General features: G+C 37.4%; 2 protein-coding genes across 13 annotated transcripts in view; one reads left to right on the forward strand and one right to left on the reverse strand.

Moving 5' to 3' along the window:
• The window catches only part of LOC102828349 (39S ribosomal protein L42, mitochondrial-like), a 19340-nt gene extending 17936 nt beyond the window's left edge, over nt 1-1404 (forward strand). Inside the window, exon 2 of the mRNA XM_006872253.1 lies at nt 965-1404. Within this exon, the coding sequence (XP_006872315.1) occupies nt 965-1404 (440 nt within the window). The remainder of the gene's footprint in view (nt 1-964) is intronic.
• The window catches only part of LOC102820955 (calcium/calmodulin-dependent protein kinase type II subunit delta-like), a 416134-nt gene that overhangs the window by 185601 nt on the left and 216212 nt on the right, over nt 1-14321 (reverse strand). The window lies entirely within an intron of this gene.

The raw sequence follows: 14321 nt of genomic DNA on the forward strand, positions 1-14321 counted from the left end.
GGAATACATAAATCAAGTTGATTCTATCTGTGGAAAGAAATGGTCGGAAAGCTCCATATCATCAGTCATAATAAGGCCAGGGGCATACTATGGCATCAACTGCTCACGTGCAAATTCAGGTTGAAGCTGAGAAAATTAAAACAAGTCCAAGAGAGCCAAAATGTGACCTTTAACATATCCCACCTGGATTTCGAGATCATCTCAAGAACTGATATGATGCATTACACACTAATGACCAAAGACCAGAAGAGTTGTAGTATGACATCAAGAACATCATACAGGAAGTAGATAAAAGATCATTAAGAAGACAAGAAGGAAGAAAATACCAAAATAGATGTCAGAAGCGATTCTGAGACTTGCTCTTCAGCTAAAACAAATGGAAGAAATGAGGAGGTAAAAGAGTTGAATAGAAAATTTCAAAGGGCAGCTCAAGAAGACAGTCAAGCATTATAATGAAATGTGCAAAGACCTGAAGTTAGAAAACCAAAAGAGAAGAGCAATCAGAATTTCTGATGATTGATGTTTTCAAAGACTTCATTTCTCTTGAATTCACCTTCAACACTCATGGAAACATCAGTCAAGAAATCAAATGACATGTTGTAAAGGGCAAATCTGCTGTATAAGATCTCTTTCAAGTATTTGAAATCAAAGATGTCAGTTTGAGGACTAAATTGCCCTTGACCCAAGTGATGGTATTTTCAGTAGCCTCGTATATATCTGAAAGTTGGACAATGAATAAGGAAGAACACAGGATAACTGATGCAATTGAGTTATAGTGTTAAAGAAGACTATTAAAAGTACCAGGAACAAACAAATCTGTGTTGGGGAAACAATATGGCCGACTTGCCATAAGGACATGCCAAGGGCTGGAAATAGGTGTGCCTAACAGCAGATTTGAAAAGCAGTTCCTCTTCACAGCATCTTTTTTTATACCATCTGATAGCATCTTGATTCACCACGGCAGTGGCAGCAGTAAAATGGGCTCTATCAAACAGAACTGCTTTGAAACATTTACTTCCAGTTCAAAATGGTGCTTTATATTGTGTTTGTCATAAATCTATATATTCTTCTCTTCCAGATGACTATAATTGCAAGGTAGAGCTTGCTTTGACATCAGATGTCAGGACAATAGTATGTTACCACCCTTCTGTGGACATTCCATATGAGCACACAAAAGCTATCCCTCGACCAGATCCTGTGCATAATAATGAAGAAACACATGATCAAGTGCTAAAAACCAGATTAGAAGTAAAGGATGAGGCCCTTGAGCAAGGACCCATGATAGAACAACTTAGCAAAATGTTCTTCACTGCTAAGCACTGTTGGTATCCTCATGGATTGCATCACAGACGTTGTAAGAAATTGAATCCTCCAAAAGACAGATCATTTCAAGGTTCTCATTAGGAATCAAAGAAAAATGCTATGCTTTGCCTTGTTTGCCACTTGAGACAATATGATCTGGTGTAGTCACTACTATGTTAAATAATAAAATAATAATAATACAATAAAAAAAAAATCTGTGTTGGAAGAAGTACAGCCAGAATGTTCATTAAAGCCAAGATCACCTGACTTCATCTTTCATACTTCAGACATACTCAGGAGGGATCAGTCCCTGGAGAAGGACATCATGGTTGGTAAAGCAGAGGGTCAACAGAAAAGAGAGAGATACCTCATGAAATGGATTGATGAGGTGGCAGCAGCAGTGGGCTCAAGCAGAGCAATAATTGTGGGACTTGCACAGGACCATGCTGTGTTTTGTTCAGTTGTGAATGGGGTCATTATGGGTTAGAAATTACCTGACAGCACCTAATAACAACATGTTGCAAATATCCATGAAGACAGTAGAGGACACAGGGGCAAAGTTATGGAAACTGCTTAGACATAACCAAACATCTTGAGGGAATGAACTAGTACTAGGACGACAGTCTTGGGAACATTAAGTCCAACTGGCATGGTGGTAGTGGTGGTGGTGATGTGCCGTGGAGTCAGTTCTGACCCATAGTGACCCTGTAAAGAGCTTCTGAGGCTATAAATCTTTTGGAGAGTAGAAATTCTTATCCTTCTTCTGCAGAACAGCTGGTAGTTTTGAACTGCTGACACTGCGGTTAGCAGCACAACCTGTAGAGACTATGCTAGACAATCTTCAACATTCTGCTTTGGTGAGCAGTGACTTTGGTATTTAAAGTTTGTGAGCAGTCTACTAAAGTTGCAACTACTGGTCTTTTCTCATCTGTAGCAAAAAAAAAAGAGTGAAAACTATCAAAGACACACAGAAAATATTAGTCTAGAGGACTAACTGTTGTTGTTGTGAAGTCCCATCGAGTTGGTCCTAACCCACTGTTGTTGTTGTTAAGTGCCATTGGGTTGGTTCCGACTAATTGCAACCCTGTATAACAAACAGATTGAACTGTGACCCACAAAATATGTATTGGAATATTAACCCCTATACTTATGGATGTAATGCCATTTGGATATAATGTTTTCTTTGTTATATTAATGAGGTCATATTTTGGTGTGGCACTGTGTGATAATACACTGGACTGCAAGGTCAGTTTGAACAGCATTCAGGGTCCCTATGAGTCAGAAACAGCTTGAAGGCACTTAACAACAACAACGTTCAGTGTATGGTTTGTCTTAAACTCAATCACTTTTGAGATTTAAAAACAACAGCTAAGTACAAAGTAAACAAAGGGAAATGGGGAAAAAAGATGCCACATAAAATAAAAATTCAGTGATTGTCTGACATTTAGGTAACAGTTATAAAATTGGGTGCATCTGACCTCAAAACAATCATGAGACCCTCCTTTCATGAGTGCAGGATGGATATGCATAATTCTAAGGTTCATTTCGAATAGTGTTTGTCTTGAATAATCATCTGTTCTGTTTTGAACCCAGTTTTTGGAGTTTTCTTAAACATTGTAACCAATGTCATGAAATAGCATATGTATAAATTGTTGAAACTCATTTGTGCTGTAAACTTTCATTCAAGCTACAGTTAAAACAAAACAACAACAACAACAAAATACAAACAAAACCACACACTTCTCTAAAAGTATCAAGTTATTTTGCCAGGGTACAAAGGAAATTTACAGAAATGACAGGCTGCATTCTCAATGTAGAAGTCACATTTGATTCAAAAGGGAATTTTGGCCTCACACGTTCACATAATCATCATCTCATGTTGGGAACACTCACTTAATTTGGGGTTCTCTCACTCATCAGAGTCTTGGTGTGACATTGAGGAATAAAGCAATGGATCGCAAAGCCAGTTTGAACCCCAAGGTCAAAGGTTCAAATTCAGCAGCCACTCCTTGGAAACCCTGTACAGGGTCGCTATGAGTCAGAATTGACTCAATGGTACTTAACAGCAACAACAACAACATTCATCACTAACTTGTAGTATTTGTGTTACAGGAGCACCATGAAACTGAACACTTAGATAATATCCACTGAACTACTGTATTATAATAGCAAATGTATCTGCAGAGAATGTAAAAAGTATCAAAGTTGGGAGGAAAATGAATGCAAGCCAGTAGCAGGACTTGCCAAGTTTGAATGTCTCAAGTAGCAAGTGAAAAGTAAGCAGGGATCAACTGGAAGTTGGGCTTTTTGCCTACAAAGTCCAGGCTGGGAGTTATAATGGATGAGAGCATGGCAGAAAATATCATCACATACTCAAGGAGCTGACTGCTATATTTAGTCCAACATCTTTTCAATTGTAACTTTTCCAGATTCGCTTACACAGGAGAATGTCACTGACAGTCCACAGACACAAACTGTCATTAAAATTACAATGAATACCTAAGATAACAATTCAAGACTTATCCAAGAAGAGCCATCTGACCCAGGAGTTGAAAGGTGAAAGAAACCAGAACTTTAATAAGCATCCATAATTTAACATTTAATTCATTTTCTGAGAGAATCATGCTTTTAAAATCTGGTTGAACTAAAGACACAGTAAATCCTTTTAGTCACACATAAGATAAGACTTATTATGAAAAGACTCCTTTCTCGCAGATTGCAAACTAAAGAATACTTCTAAGACAGGGTTCTATCTTATCTTACACAAACTGAAAGTGGTCATTGATATGAGAAAAACAGTCAAGACATGTGACTAGAATGGTTCATTCTGCCACAACAATGAAAAGAAGCCAAGCTTATATTTTGCTTTCTCCTTAAAAAAAAAAAAAAAATATTGTTATGAAGTGCCATCAAGTTGGTTCCGACATAGTGACCTTGTATAAGGTTACCGAGTAACCCTGTATGTTGTTGTTGTTAAGTGCCGTCGACTCGGTTCCTACCCATAGCGACCCTGTACAGGGTTTCCGAGGGTGAACCGCTGACCTTAAGGTTTGCAGCCCGATTCGTAACCACTACGCTACCAGAGCTCCTTATATATAGGGCTACCTAATTGGGTTTGAACTGCCGACCTTATAACCAGGATACTTTTATTTTAAAAAAATACAGTTTTCTAAAGACAAATAAGAAATACAAAATATAGTTTTTTGTATTTACATAGCTTTCATTTTATATTAAAGTGACTATTTATAACATTAAACTAACAACTAACAAATTCACAGATACAACTTTGTTCTACAAAACATTTAAAAAGGAATTATACCCTTTTGCTTCTTTTTAAAAATTATTCCTACCAACACGCTACATCAGAGCTTTCCTATCTTTTACTTAGACTATAGAACAGGCAACTTCTTACTAAGTTTGTTGCCTCTTCTTGTCATAGATTGAATTGTGTGCCCCCAAAATATGTGTACACTTGTCTGAATCCTGATTCTCAGTGGCTTGGCAGTTATGTAATGATGCAAAGTGGTGGCAGTTATGCGATGATTTCCTATGATGTAATCTGATGTGATAACGCAATAAAAGAATTAAGGGTGGGTAGAATATCCTTGATCCCATCACAATCCTGATCCTATATAAGGGAGTTTCCCAGGAGTGTGGTCTGTAACATCTTTAACCTTAAAAATATAAAAGGAGAGAAAAGTGAGCCGAAGAATAGGGACCTATTAACACCAACAAAGAAGAGTCAGAACCCCCTTCCAAGACTGAAACTCAAAGGGAACACAGGAGCAGACATGTAAGCTTGTTGGTGACCGCGTTGGTCTACTTGAAGTGGGAGAAAGGTAGTAATGAAGATATGGGCTGAGTTTGACCATATTCCATAGACTCCTGTTGACCTTGAGATGAGAGAGAGAAGAAGAAGGGCTGGTTGGTCTGAAGTTTGCAGAGACTTGGGAACTCCTGAACCCATAGGCACTGATCTAACCATGGTGGGCTACAACTGACAGTGAAGCAAGCATCCAGCTGATATGAAGTTTAGGAATGCCTAAACTTACAGATAGTAACCATTTTGGTGACTATTAAGCTTTGGTGACTTGATAATAAGAACTTGACTAGAGGAAGATAAAGAAGTTTGATACAAGTGTAAATTGTATCAATCAAGAAGCAAGTGTAAATTGCTACAATTTGATGAATGTGACCTATATTTATGGGTGTAGTAGCTCAAAATACCGACCAAGAGGGAAAGAGTCTTCATATCAAGGACCAAGCCTATTCCCTCAGTACACAGAGATGATAGGGACAGACACCTTAGACATTGGCTACCTAAAATGGTGGTGGTGGTGGTGGGGGTTCTATAAAGGCACAAAGTGGTTGGCTTCAAGTTTTCAAGAGGGAGTTTAGTTTTAGAGCATGCTTGGGAAGGTAGAATCACCACTAAATAGTTTTCATCTTGTGTAGATGGGTATGATGAAAGGAGATGGGGATAGTATTCTTTGATTCAATAGTGAGTAATTGTTATCATGACTAATTGTCACAACTGTCAAGGTAGAAGTTGTTAACAAAAAGGAGGGAGTAATTAGTCTTACATTCCAGGAACTAGGGCCATCTAGAGAGAAGAGCATAAATGGAAGTGGGATCCTAACCAGAGAAGTAGTGACACTAGAGATGCAGGCACAGGTAGTAGCATAGACAGATAGAGCAGCTGAGGACTCTAGACTAATGGAAAGAGAAAGGTTGTATGCTGGTGGGCAGGAAGCTGGCTTTCAGAATGTACCCTTCGGTTGTTTAAACGATTATATATCCCTGTATGTTTTTGTGTACATAAAAAAAAAGGGAGGGGGGAGGGAATAGAGGCAAATACTGTTAACCAATGGTGCATGAAGGTGATTATAATCATTGCACTGAAACAAAATGCGATTGGTTGAGTGCAAAACTGATGCTCTGCCATGTAAACTATCAGTCAATTCACAATAAAAGATTAAAAAAAGAAAGAAAGCAGAGTCAGGAGTGGAGTATGTTATTTAGACCTAGAAGTTTCTAGATCCAGGGGAAGATTGATGCTAAGACACTCAGAGATAGCCAATGAATGCTGGGCCTACAGATGCTGAAAGGAGACAAGGACATTTCCACAGACTTGACAGAAAAGGAAAGCCTTCCCCTGGAGTCAGCACTCTGAATATGGATAAACACCAGACCACAAGGTCGTTGTGAACTTCAAGTTGGCCGGTTCAATTCCACTAGTCACTCTTAAGAAACCCTAGACAGGATTACTGTGAGTTGGAACTGATTCACAGCACTACAAGAACAACAAAATATGAAAGAATAAATTTCTGTTTGTTAAAGGCTTCCCCTTGTGGTATTTCTGTTATAGAAGCACTAGATGAGTAGGATACCTCCAAACCACATATGTAGCATGATATGATGGCACCAGGTCTAATCTGCTTATTAGATCTTAATTATTAGTTTATTTTTCTGTCTCTCAGCAGGCAGTTAATCCTGAGATCTTATTCTAGAAATATTGTTTTACTGTTCACCGATAAAGACGAACTAGCCTTTAATATTGTGCCTTTACATTTTAATCAGAGCATGAAAGTTATTTTTGCTACTATACTTTGTTACATGTACACTATTATCAAATGAAATATAGTATTAGGCAGATTTTTAAAAGGATACAATTTACTATACATAATAAGTAAAATGTATTCAGAAAACTCAAACTAGCTCCCCTCACCTCCCCCCCCAAAAGATTAAAACTCACTGAACCATATAAAGAATATATACATATACAAGGGGCTTTTTTAAAATCTGTGAAACAAGGGAAACCAAAGATAATGGAATTTGTCCACAAAGTCTAAACCAAACCCACTGTCTTTGAGTTGATTATAACTCATAATGATCCTATAGGACATAGCAGAACTGCCCCACAGGGTTTCCAAGACTGCAAATGTTTATGGAAGCCAACTGCTAAATCTTTCTCCCACTGAGTGGCTACAGTTGGAACTGCCAACCTTTCTGTAAGCAAACTAGAGCTTTAAGCGCTGTTGTTGTTGTTGTTGTTATGTGCTGTGGAGTCGGTTCCAACTCATAGCGACCCTGTGCAGGGTTTCCAAGGCTGTAAATCTTTAGGGGAGCAGAAAGCCTCATCTTTCTCCCGTGGAACAGCTGGTAGTTTTGAACTGCTGACCTTGCGGTTCGCAGCCCAAGTCGTAACCACTACGCTACCAGAAGCACTGTAATAGTTGTTAAACAGGTTCAACCAGGGGATGCAGTGGTCAAAGTGCTAGGCAGCTAAGCAAAATATCAGTTTTTCGAACATACCAGCTGTTCTGTAGGGAAAAAAAATACGGTATGAAAAAGGGAGTTTCAAAAAGTCTGTGAAAACTGGAATGAAAAGATAACAGAATTTTTCCACTAACTGAAGTCCCCTCATATATATGCTGTGTTGTTATTAAGTGTCGTCGAGTTGGTTCCAACTCATAGCGAACCTGAGGAGCAGAAAGTGAACTTGAATCGCCAACCTTGTGGTTCAAATTGACCTTGTGGTCCAGGGCATTAACCCACAGCACCACACTAGCCATATTTTCACAGATGCTGTGAGATCTGTTATACTGAATTTGCATGTGTTTTATAAATATTGTTGACTTGTTGGCTACGTAACTAAATATTCTAGTCAATGGAAGTGTGCCATGAATATAACAAATAAGAGACTGCTTTTAGCTCTTTAAAAGGGAGGAATCTTTGGTCTTCTTCCCTTCGATCCAGTGGCTAGAAAAGTAAGTGCATACACACTAAATGTGTATTTGCTGAATGAATAAATCTTTCCAAGGGTATTATTCTGTCTGCCTCAATGGCAATTCTTCCACTATGTTTCCTGGTATCTCTCATGAAATGATTTTTAGCTGTCTCTACCACAAACTCTCTCATAGCATTTACCATATTAGGGCAAAATCAGAGATATTTTAAATTCATCGACTCCTTCTGAAATATAAAAGTTTTGAAAAAATGATGGTGTCCGACTAATCATTTGTTCCTAGGATCACCAATAAGATATCAGCTTTATAGTCTTAGCCTATAAGGTTTCAGTTTCAAAAATATTTTCAATATTATAATTTCAAGTATGGAAAAATGAAAAAATAGATGTGTTTTACTAATAATAACTACTGAGCATGCAAGTTGACCATGCTCTCTGGCCAGTACAAATATAAATACGATAAAACGGTGTTTGAATGGGGGGAGGGCAGCACATCAGATTTTCTGTGTTCCTTTCTAAATTTATGAAAATGGGACATTTATTTTTAAACTTTGAAAAGTATTGCTTTTTTCCTGAAGCATTAAGCACAGTGTCTCCACTTAGTAGGCACTCATTCCATATCTGGAGTCCTGGCGTGATGCTGTACGATAAGCACTGGACTGCTAACCACAAGGTTGGAGTTTAAACCAGCTGCTCCTCTGAAATCCTACACAGAATCACTAGCTGTAAGTTGGAAACAACTTGATGGCACTTAACAACAAAAACAACATTACATTATCTGATGAATAGAATATCTTATGTGGAAACCAAAACACAAATACTTCAAAATAAAAAACAAGAAGTATTTCATTTACCTAGATGTATTTTTGCTAGGAAAAAAATATATACTTTTTAAATATGTAATAGTAATACTTTTTCCTAATAGTTTGATGCTAAGAAAAATTTTAGTATTTAAGATATCACAGGGATCTCATTAGTTCTATCAGAAATCTCAGGTTGATGAGAATAGCATTCTGGACTCATAAAAAATAAAATGACTCCATAAATAACTAATTTTTCACCTCATCCTACAGTCTCAGTCTATATGAAGAAAATGAGGCTTACAGACAAAACAATGCTAATACTGGTGTGGTACTGTGGGCTAACATATTGGACCACAAAGCTGGTTTGAGCTGCAAGGTCAGCAGTTCAAGGTCATCAGCCATTCCTTAGAAACCCTATACAAGGTCACTGTGAGTCAGAACTGACTCAATAGTACTCAATAACAAGAATATATATACACATGCATTATGAATCGGGCTGCTAACCTCAGGGTCAGCAGTTCAAAATTACCAGCTGTTCCGTAGGAGAAAGATGAGGCTTTATGATCCTGTAAAGATTTACAGCCTTGGAAACCCCATACAGGGTCACTATGAATTGGAACTGACTCCATGGCACATAAGGCACATACCACTACCATATACATAACTGCATCAAAAGCATGTTGGGCAAATACATTTAACAAAATACAACAATTTCACAGAGAGAGAGAGAGACAGAGAGACAGAGACAGACAGAGAGACAGAGATACTCCTGGTGTATATATAGGACTACAAGAACTACAAGATTGGCAGCTCAAACCCAACAGCTGCATCTTGGAAACCCTACACAGGATTGCTGTGAGTCAGAAGTGACTCAAGGGCACTTAACAACATACATACACACATACATACATACATACATGGAAAACTATAAAATTTTTGTGCTTTGTTATATGTATTTGGCCAACGTGCATATGATGCAGATCTACTCTTATACATGATTCCTGAAACATAACATGTCACTTATACTTACATTTTTTTGTCAAGACCTTATTTCTCATCAAACTTAGAAATCCACTGTTTCTGCCTTATCTGCTTAATGCAACTGCAGAGTTGGGAATTCCTACCCACCACCTGCTCTGCAGAAAAAAGAGGTTTTCTGCTCCCTTAAAGAATTAAAACCTCAGAAGCTCTGTGAATCAGACAGACTTGATGGCAGTAGGTATTTTTGTTTTTATTTTTGCATCTGCTTGAAGCCAAAGTCTCTCTCTGTAGATATATCCATTAGAGACCTTAATTCTAGCTTCATTTCTTCACTTTCCTGTACTGTCTTGAATTTCACACAACTCTTATGAAAATAGCCCCTCTTCCTTCCAGAGTTGCTGAGGTGTCCCTGAAAATCCTGCTAAACACAAAACTTGATGAAGAACAATGCAAAAAAACTGGGTCCATTATTTATTACAAAGGTACTTTTGCTTTCTTGCAAGCCTTTCCTACTGATTTTTCAATGTACTTGTAAAAATGACCACTTACATCTTGTGCTTATAGAAATAGTATACAGAAATTTGAATTTAAAATGTTTAAATATCAAGAAAAGACTTTTTTTTTTTTTTCTCCCATAGGACTATGATTTTTTCTGTTTTGCTTTTTAGACAAGGAGAAGTATTCCATTAGAAGAAAATCCAATGAACCTATAAAAATAGAACTTCCCATTAGATTCTCAATAGCTAACATTCCACAGGAAGTATGCACAAGTATCACACTGCCAAAACCATCATAAAAAGGATGAACACAGGGACATTCCTTCTTTAAGAATTCAAATAGCTATTTTGTATTACAACTGACTGGCTAAGTCCCTTCCAATTTTTCCATATGAATATTTCATTGGTATCTTTAGGTCATACATTTTATAATAATTCTGTTTTAAATTCACATTTTTTCAAAAATGAATTACTTTCCTCTTTGTAGCCTGCCACTACAACAATTAGGTGATTTTGAGGAATTATCCATCTACATCTGTTATGAGCACCATTAACCATTGCTTTCTGATTGTCTCTAAAGCTGTGACTTTATTGGATTGTGTTTAACTAATTTGTTAATCTCATTTATTGAGAACTGCTAACAGAGCTTATCAAACTTTAAGCAGTGAAGAATACCTGCAAAGAGTCTGAACTCTTCATTCTAAAGGCAGAGGTTTAATTGCCTGAATCCAGCAGTAATATGGCTCAATTTATTTCAAATAACTATGGTTAGCATGTGAAATTTCACCCTCAGAAGGCTCTATATTTTGGTTTGAGAGACATTAGTAGCATGAATAAATATCATTACCATAGATGTGACCCACTATATTGGAACATCTTATTTTGTTTTCAGGTTACTATTTTTTATGTGTTTTTCACTAACTATAAAGCACTGAATGGGAAAAAAAAAAAAGATGCATGAAACAATAAACTGTATTCTAATCTCACTGATAAATAGGTCTCCCAGTGATAGTGCAGTATAATGAACTAGACTGCAAAGTCAGTTTGAACTAAAGGTTGACAGTTCAAAGTCACAAGCCGCTCCTCAGAAACCTTGTACTGGGTGGCTATGAGTTGGAATCAACTTCACAGCACTTAACAACAACAAATCTAATCAACAACATAATTACTATGGGACAGTGGTATGTCATGGGAAGAAAGGGTGCTTTCATTTTACATTTACCCGAACACTGAAGTGCTTTTTGGAACTGTGATCAGATCTAATTTTGATTAATGGTACTTAGGTAATGAGCATTAGCAAAGTATTTTTCCATCCAAGCATTCATTATAGCATAAAAGCATATAACCCAGTTTGTAATAACTGTATCTTTTATTTACATATACAAAGAGAATTGAAAAATTAGATCTATCAAGAAATAACAACAGGTCTGGTTCTAAATAAAATAGAATAATTGCATTTTTACTCATTTCTCCTGCAGAAAACACCAGAAATATGCTTACCAGTGCTTTATTGACTATGCAAAGGCTTTTGATTATGTGGATCATGACAAGTTATAGACCATATTGTGAAGTATGAGTATTCCTGAACACTTAATTGTGCTTATGAGGAATCTGTATATGGACCAAGAGAGAGTTGTTCAAACAGAACATGGGAACACTGAATTGTTTAAAATTAAGAAAGGTGTGCGACAGGGCTGTATTCTTTCACCATACTTATTCAACTTGTATGCTGAGCAAATAATTCGAGAAACTGGGTTCTATGAAGAAAAACGTGGCATCAGGATTGGAGGAAGGTTCATTAACAACCTGCGATGTACATGCAGATGATACAACCTTGCTTGCTGAAAGTGAAGAGGACTTAAAATATTTACTGATGAAGATCAAAGATCACAGTCTCTTCAGGACCTCTATACAAGGTTGCTGTGGATTGGATTGCATCTCAATGTAAAGAAAACAAAAATCCTCACCACTGGACCAACAAACAACATTCTTATCAACCGAGAAAAGATTGAAGTTGTCAAGTACTTTGTTCTTCCTGGACCAACCATCAACACTCAGTCTGCTGCACAAGACCTTTTTAAAGTGTTGAAGAGCAAAGATGTCAGCTTAAGGACTAAGGTATGCATGACCCAAGCCATGATATTTTCAATAACTTCACATGAATACAAAAGCTGGACAGTGAATAAGGAAGACCATAGAAGATTTGATGATTTGGGGTTATGGTGTTGGAGAAGAATACTGAAGGCGCCATGGACTGCCAAAGGAACCAACAGATCTGTGTTGGAAGAAGTATAGTCAAAGTGCTCCTTGGAGGCCAGGATGGCCAAACTTTGTCTCTCATACTTTGGACATATTGTCAGGAAGGACCAGTCTCTGGAGAAGAATATCATGTTTGGTAAAGTGGAGGGTCAGAGAAAAAGAAGAAGACCCCCAGCGAGATGGATTGACAAAGCTGGAGGTTTGATGGGTTCAAGCGTGGCAAAAATCGTGAGGTTGGCCCAGGTCTGGCAGTATTGCATTCTGCTGTACACAGGGTCACTATGGGTCTGTACTGACTTGATGGCACCTAACAACAACAGCCACAACACAGGAAAACTCCCTGGACATTATATATAAGACAAACCTAAGACTCTGAAAGGTAGAAAGAAAGAAGATTAGCTAGGAAAGACATAAAAGTGAATTCCCTGTTTGCTTGTTTTTGTTTTCTTTTGTTTTGTCTCATACATGCTGAACTGGGTATAGGAGAGCTATTATCTTGGAAACTCCAATAGGCTCAGACAAAAATAAAAAGGCAACAAGGAAAGTCAACTCTAAAGAACCAGGAAAGAATTAGATTACCAGGACACAAAACTTTCAGACAATAATCATGCTATTCTATCTAAACAACATAAGGCATGCTTTGGTCTTAACTCCATCTATTTCAGTGAAGGACAAGTGGGAGGTTTAGACTTCCATCCTATACCAGCTATCATAAGGTTCCCAAATCCAGGTGTCCAATGAGAAACCTGTATTTCCATCCTGTCCAGAAGCAAGGAGGCACACCACAATGGATGTCTATGGAGTCTGAGTGAGGAACCTGGCCTTCTACCTACAACTGGCAACAATGAGGTAGCGACTCTGTTTTGACTGGTGTGGTTTCAGAGAAGATTTAAATAAAACCCAATCTCATGAAATAACCCAAACATCTACTTGTTGTTGTGAAGAGCCATTGAATCGGTTCCAGTCCATAGCAACCTTGTATAGAGGTTCTGAAGAGCAGCCGGTGAGCTTGAACCACTGACCTTGCAATTCAAACTGACTTTGCAGTCCAGTTCATTGACCCGCAGCACAACAGTGTAAAATCATCCATCATATTAAGAACCAGGAACATCTCAATTTAAATAAGAAAGGGCAATCAACAACTAAATGATAAAACCATTGGAATTATCTGACAAGGATTTGTCAGTAGTCAGAATAAAATTCTTTAATGAGTAATAACAAGCACACTTGAAACAAACAAAAAAATAAGCATCAGAAAGGAAATAGCAGATATAAAGAACATTCAAACGAATTGTAAAACTGACAAGTCATTTAAAGAACTCAATGCACTCAACAGCAAAAAATAGAGGAAAGAATCAATGAACTTCAAGATAAATCAATAGAAGTTACTCAATCTATACAAAAACAACAAAATATAAGAAAACTAAGCCTCAGTGATTTGTAGGATAACAATATCTAATGTTTGTATCATCAGTACACAAGGAAATAAGACAGAAAATTGCCCAAATTTGACAGAAGGCATAACATAATGATACAGATTCAAGATGCTAAGTGAACTCAAGATAAGATAAACTGTAAGAAATATATGCTAAGTTACATCACAGTCAAACTAAAGACAAAGAAAATATTTTTACAGCAGCCTGAGACAAATTATATCTGAACTATGTTGTTGTTGTTGTTGTTAAGTGCCTTTGAGTAGGTTCCAAGCCATAGTGACCCTGTATAGGGTTT

Source organism: Chrysochloris asiatica, unplaced genomic scaffold (genome assembly GCF_000296735.1).
Source record: "Chrysochloris asiatica unplaced genomic scaffold, ChrAsi1.0 scaffold00188, whole genome shotgun sequence".
Classification (NCBI taxonomy): domain Eukaryota; kingdom Metazoa; phylum Chordata; class Mammalia; order Afrosoricida; family Chrysochloridae; genus Chrysochloris; species Chrysochloris asiatica.